We start from the raw sequence: 6,441 nt of genomic DNA, 5'->3' as shown, positions 1-6,441 counted from the left end.
TGGACTGGATGATCTTTCAAGATTCCTTCCAACCCCTACCATGATTCTGTGATGTATCACATCTGGCCGCAAGCATAATGTGCCACCATAGTACTTCATTCATTTAGATGAGGAAAAACCCAAAACAATAGTGATGTTTTCATAAAGCATGTCTTGCAGAAAGATATCCAGTCTTGCAGACAAGAAAAGGAAAATGACCACTTCCATACCTAATTTTTCAACTTTTGTGCCTAATTTTCCATTGTAATTTTTCTGACTTACGGCAGAAATTACATTAGGAAATGTAATGAGCAAATATGTTACCATTAAAATGTCATTTCAGTTAGAAACAAGAAGAGATAATTAGCTTGTGCTTCACACAAATTCTAATTCAAGTCAAATGACAGACTCATTTCAGTGGAAGCAGAACTGTGGTGTTAATCATAACATATACTATCTTCCAAAAATCACCAAAGCAACCAAAACTTTCTTAAGATCCCAATTCCTCCAGTTTCAGTTAGAACAATACAGCAGGGGAGGTACTCCTGTTATCCATTTACACCAGTAGCAACCTACCTCCAGCTGGTGATCACTCCTTACCAACGCCATACGGGCCCTTTGCAATGAACCATGCATTAGCTTGTGCAGTCTTAAAATTAGCTTCCTCAACCCCATTTGCTTCAGTGCTTTATCTACAAACGGTCTGTAAATAGAGGTCAAACAGTGTTGGCTGCAGCTTGCCTCAGCACTGCATTCTGGAATAACCCAAGAGGCGGAGTCATCCTCAGATTCAAGCCTATCAAGCCTCCTTGAAAAATGGTCCTGAAAGTCAAAATTTGGCTTATTAGTAAAATTGTTCTTGATGGCTTGTCTAAGTTCCTCAACATTCTCCTCAGAGATTTGCTCTTCACCATCGCTCTCCTCTGTGCACGTTCCTGAGGATTCCTTTACTTCTGTGTCCCTATCAACTTCTTCATCCTCAGGATCATTGTCCTTAGATGGTCGAGGAGAAGGAATTTCAAACACTGGCCAGCCAATGTCAGAAAGATTTTTGATGCCCAATACAGTTCCCATAATCCTTAGTTTTTGATTTAAGTCTTTTGTAATATTTAACCACAGACAGAGTGCCTGCACTCTGTCTTGGAAGTCCTTTGCAGCATACTTTTCATAGTCCTTTTGAAGAGCCTGCAGAGATGGATAAAGTGCTTCTATATACTCTAGCAGCTCCATTATCCGCTTTACTTGCTCAAATGAGACCCGCTGGCGATGGAGGTGTTCATGGTAATTTGAGTAACCCAAAGCACTGGTTCCATGTGTTGCTCTGCAAACTCCTTCCCCTGAAGTACCATTGAGACTGGCTCCATTTTTAACACAGGAGAAGCTTCCATAGTTCACTTTGAAGGTGAGGATTTCATTGATGATATCAGGGATAGCTTGACGGGCTGCATAGAGATAGAGGTCTTGGTCATTAATGCTCCGGCCAGCATGCCAAGCTTGCAGCTCCAGCCAGATGAGTTCATTGGATCTGTTCAGCCAGACGGAAGAGGTGTTTTCCTGTCCTCTTTGCTCCCTGTCCTTTTTCTTTGAGACTGAGGTAAGTTTTAACAAAAGCCGTAGGGTTTCAAAAAATTTTAAGCGGTCTGCTGGGCAATCAGTCCTAGAAGTCTGACGTGCAGTTCTGGGTATTGGCATGGGCACAGAGACTGGAAGCTTAGCATTGCTACAGCCAAGGCTGAGGTAAGGCTTATTGAGATCAACATCTGGAATTGGTTTTTTTGGCAGAGACCCACCAACTGAGTCTAACATAAATGAGCACTGCACATTTTTCTTGTGATCTCGTTCTGTTGTCCTTAGGGTGTCTCGGATCTTTTTCCCTTGCTTGTAGCTGTGCTCCTCCACATTCTCAATGGTTTTCCCATTGTCTTTATGCACAGATTGAGTTGGCACACTCATCTTTTCTGTAAGAAAAGAAAAAAAAAGAAATAATGTGTCTGCGGCAACAAGAAAAAGCATCATTCAATCCAGCTCCCGATCACATTTCATAGGTTGAGCATAAAACATTGTTCAGTACCAATAAAACAAAGTAGGCATAGGTAGAAGCAAAATGTAGTCTTGGAAATTATCATTAGTACAGCTAAAACAATAGTAGCACCAAAGGAATTTTTTTTTCTCTTCTTGTTTTGCCTCTTTTGGAGAAAGGATCTCAGAGAATTCTCATTATCCCAAGTATGCCACCTACTGAGAACTGAGTATGATCAAAAGGAAAAGAATGGTTTCCAAGTTAATCTTCCATACATTTGTCACGCAGCCTCCCAAACAAAAACTCAAAATGCAACAGAGCATTATTAAGGTTTCCAAGTCAGACAGAATTAAAGAGATTACATTGCACATGCAATTTCATAAAAACTGGAGCATGTACAGATTCTGAAATTTAGCTTGAATGATCCAGTCCTGTCTCTTGAGGGGCTTGATCTTTAGTTCTGGGAACCCCTCTGTAGTCATAATACACTGCCTTAACACTAGGAGCCTTCTTCCCCACTCTCCCAACACACAAACACTTGCCTTCTCCCTTACCAGGTAACAGCAGCCCTCTCCTGCCTAATTGTGCAATCTCCTCTCCTCCTCCTGTTCTTTCCTCAGGAGCAGAAGACCTTATCAGTCTTCTGCACCACTAACAAAAGCACTTCAATCTAGGCTTTGCGGATCAGGACAGGAGGAACTATTTGGTATTCCAACAGTGGTTCTCTTTCTCTCTTAAGCAACTGGGGGCAGGCTGGAGGGAAGCACCTGTATGTAGACTAGCTGCAGTTCAGGGATCAGCATTTGGAACACAACAAGCCACATGGTCCCTGCTTATTCAAGAACATAAAAGACTTTCAGAACAATGGCTGGATAGCTTATCTTCTTTTCACTGTTCACTGTGACTCTACAGATTATCTGCTGCACATGGCTTATTCACCACTCCAGCAGTAGTAGTTTCCTTAGTCCTTGCTACTGTGCTCCTGACTATAACATCCTAATACTAGAAATACTAATAAGCTTATTTACCAAACAGGCCTGCTCAGCAGGACAGTATTCCCTTTCTACATATGGAAAATCATGATAAAGATCCAGCAAGCCAGCATGCCCTTGGGTGCCAAATATAGGAAGAGCTACTGCTCAACATTTCTGAAAACTGAGCACTTCATGTTCAACACTTCCTGACTTCAACTGCAACTTGCATTCTCAAGAATTTGCAAACCACATCCCAGAATCTCTAGCTTGATTCTAGGAAAAACAAGAAATGGACAGAAGATTTTAATTTGTGCTATTTGCCTAGCATCACATAAATTTTCGTGACAGAAAGCTGTTATCATATGATGCACTTCACTGACTTAATTATCAGATGGCCCTTCATTCTTGTTTCATTCACTACACATCTTCCAGCATCTGCAACAAAAATCACAAAATTCCAAACAACCTCTACTCATGTAAGACAGCAGCTCTCTGGAAAAAAACTGGTGCGGTAACGTAGCTCAAAGACCAGCAAATGTATGCACACAAGGGCATCGTACTAAGGTATCAGAGATATGTGAAATGGAAGTGGAGAGGTATGTGGTCAGAGCACCTTACTTTGCTTTTTTCCATTAAAAATCCTGTTTTCAGCTGTTAATGAGCAATAAGGAAGTTAATAAGGATGTGACCCGCCACACTGCCTCCTTCCAATCCCCATATCTAAAAACCATAATTTAACCCTTGCCATAATTGTATAGGATTGGGGCAGGTCACAATGCATGCAATGGCACTTAACTCCAGAAAAAAAAGAAATTATATTCTGAAGGGTACAAGGAAGAAAGAAGAATCACAAAGTCATCACAGAAACCATTTCTTGCAAACAGACTTTATTAGTGCCTCTTACACTACTTTTATTTATGGTATTCATACACCTTTCTTTGAATAGCTACCAAGTACAACAGCAAACAACATAAAAACCTAGCTCAAACACCGTTTCCCACCTGGAAATGGAAACCTGTCAGTGATTCTAAGAAATCTGCTACAGAATTCACTATCATTGATTTTACATTTATCTACTCAAACACTACTCTCAGACAGCAGTACCTCACCCTCACTGGTTACTAACTAGTCAGGTTAATCAGCACCAGACAGAACACAAGACTAAAAGTCTTTCTGAGTATATCAGCTTGACTTCCATGCCGCAGCTGGCACTGCCACAAGGACGTAACAGACCAAAAAGCTAGGAAGACTCATTCTGCATTGTGAGGAAAGGAGGAGGAAGATGAAGAAGGTTGGTAGAGATCAGACACACACATACATACAGAGTCCTCGGACTCTGACATAGATTAGAAATGGATCAACTTTTAACAGCACTTTGATGTTAAAGATTTTGGTGACTGTGAAACAAACAAACAAACAAACAAAAACAAAACCCCAAGCCAAACAAAACCCCACCGACACACAAAAAAACCCAAACCCTGGCACATTTAAAGATCACTTTCTGACCTTACACTCTAGCTACCAGGAGGTCCTCTAAACCCCTTCAGTTTGTATTTTTAACATGTTCTCCTTCAATATTAATCTTCATAATCCCCACCCCTCCAAAACACACTGAAAGAAAGGTAAGTTAAAAATATGAATCATTATTAGAAATCCAAGATGCCCTAATACTTAAATATTCATCATTCTTAACAAAGCCTGGGCACAATAATTTACAAATTGTTTCAAAATCCTCTAATTTTATCAAATAAACAAGTGCTAATGATTGAAATATACCTGACAATTCTGCAATAAATGAGTTACCAATGTTACAACTATATGAGTTTCTACTACTAATTTTATTGCAGTTTTGTAATACAGGCTTCAATTAATTTGTAAAACAAGGTCAGCTATACTAATGAATTTTGAGTTACAATTACCTTTAGTGGTACATGGGGCAGGTAGGTTTCACAACTAATTAACGACAGGTTGGTGAGAAGGGACACATGGTAAGAGTCTGAGATCTTAAATAGCTCGTTAGAAAAAAAAAACAAAAACAAAGCAAAATGAACTTGAGGAACTTGATGGGGGTAAGAAAGTGGGGTGGACAGAGGTTCCCCTTCAAGTATGAAGTTGCAGAAGTTTAATACTAAAAGCAGACAGTGTCACTGGTTTTAACACAGCTGAGGATGCTAACACTTTAATAAATAAGCAAATATCACTGGACTGATATTCCATACCCTCAGAGTCAGAAAAAAAAACCAGCCAGGAGACACACATATGTCTTAGGAGCAACTCTGAAATGCATTTTTCTTACAAAATGTGAATCCATGGGTCTTAGGCTACAGGAGAAACAATTCAGAAATCAGTTTAAACAGATTATTGTGTCAGTTTATTTTTTTATACTAAATGCAAGTTATATGAAACTTGGTGTGACAGAAATTAAACAAACAAACTTTGGAGATGCAAGAAAGCAAGCCCCTAATGCCCAAAATTCTTTCAGTTGTCTAAATAAAGGAAAGATATATTAAGTCCATGTTATATATAAACATCTGAAAAGTTATTTGAAATTTACTTTCTAAACTGATCAGTTACACCAAACTAACCCCTGAATGAATTCTCTTACTGAAGTAAAAACAATTCAGTCTCAATAACAGCACATGCAAAGGCATTCAAGGTCAACTTTGTTGGGTTTTTTTTTTTTTGTTCCTTCCCACAATACAGAATAAATTTTCTGAGTTTGTACATATAGACAAAGTTAAACAAAATGAACAATGAACTTTCCAGAAAAGATATTTTGCACAATACAACACAATCCAATTCATTAAAAAAATAAAAAAAAAGCCAAGCATATTTTTAGATACACTCACAGCAACCAAGAACAGGATATTATTATTCCAGAAGCAAGAACCACTCCCCTCACAAGTAGAAAGAGAGAGACATAGCTCCAAAAATTCAAAATCTATTAGCAGGGATAAACAACAGCTCCCTATTTCTCATAAAGGTACTGATCCTCAACAAGTGCTCAGCACCAAAGGGTTGCTGTGAAATATTATGCATTATAGTCCTTTGGTATCATAATTTCCCTGATTAGAAACTAACCTTTTTTTTTTTTTTTTAAGCACTGAGAGAAACAAGAAAATCACAGAAAGCAAGGAAAGCTATCGCATAACTATCATCAACAGAACTAAATAAGATTAATGTTGCTTTAGAAGAGTTTAATTTAGACAAAAGGTACAACTGAAAGCCAGTAAAAGAAGCTTAATAATTACAACATCTACACAGCTAACTGGAAAGGATAATGTGACTTCTCTTCAGTTTAGTTTAAGGAAGAGGTCTTTGGGTGAATACTCTCTTCATAGTGACATTTTCAGAGGCTGTATGAAATGGAAGGGAACCAAAAGGTTTGGAAGATGTTTGATGTGCCCTTCTTTTACTATGAACTTGCACTCCACAACTCTATGCAACTTAAGAGCAGATTGTATTCTC

At 38.7% G+C, this 6,441-nt stretch overlaps 1 protein-coding gene across 1 annotated transcript in view; it reads right to left on the bottom strand.

Moving 5' to 3' along the window:
- Positions 1–555: 555 nt before the first annotated feature.
- Positions 556–6,441, bottom strand: part of LOC104531006 (mitogen-activated protein kinase kinase kinase 4-like) — a gene marked incomplete at both ends in the record, with an annotated part of 7,218 nt that continues 1,332 nt past the window's right edge. Inside the window, one exon of the mRNA XM_010175776.1 lies at positions 556–1,937. Within this exon, the coding sequence (XP_010174078.1) occupies positions 556–1,937 (1,382 nt within the window). The remainder of the gene's footprint in view (positions 1,938–6,441) is intronic.

Source organism: Antrostomus carolinensis, unplaced genomic scaffold (assembly GCF_000700745.2).
Source record: "Antrostomus carolinensis isolate BGI_N321 unplaced genomic scaffold, ASM70074v2 scaffold11769, whole genome shotgun sequence".
Lineage (NCBI taxonomy): Eukaryota > Metazoa > Chordata > Aves > Caprimulgiformes > Caprimulgidae > Antrostomus > Antrostomus carolinensis.
The sequence above is the reverse complement of the archived record's forward strand: the minus strand, read 5'-3'. Positions and strand labels throughout refer to the sequence as shown.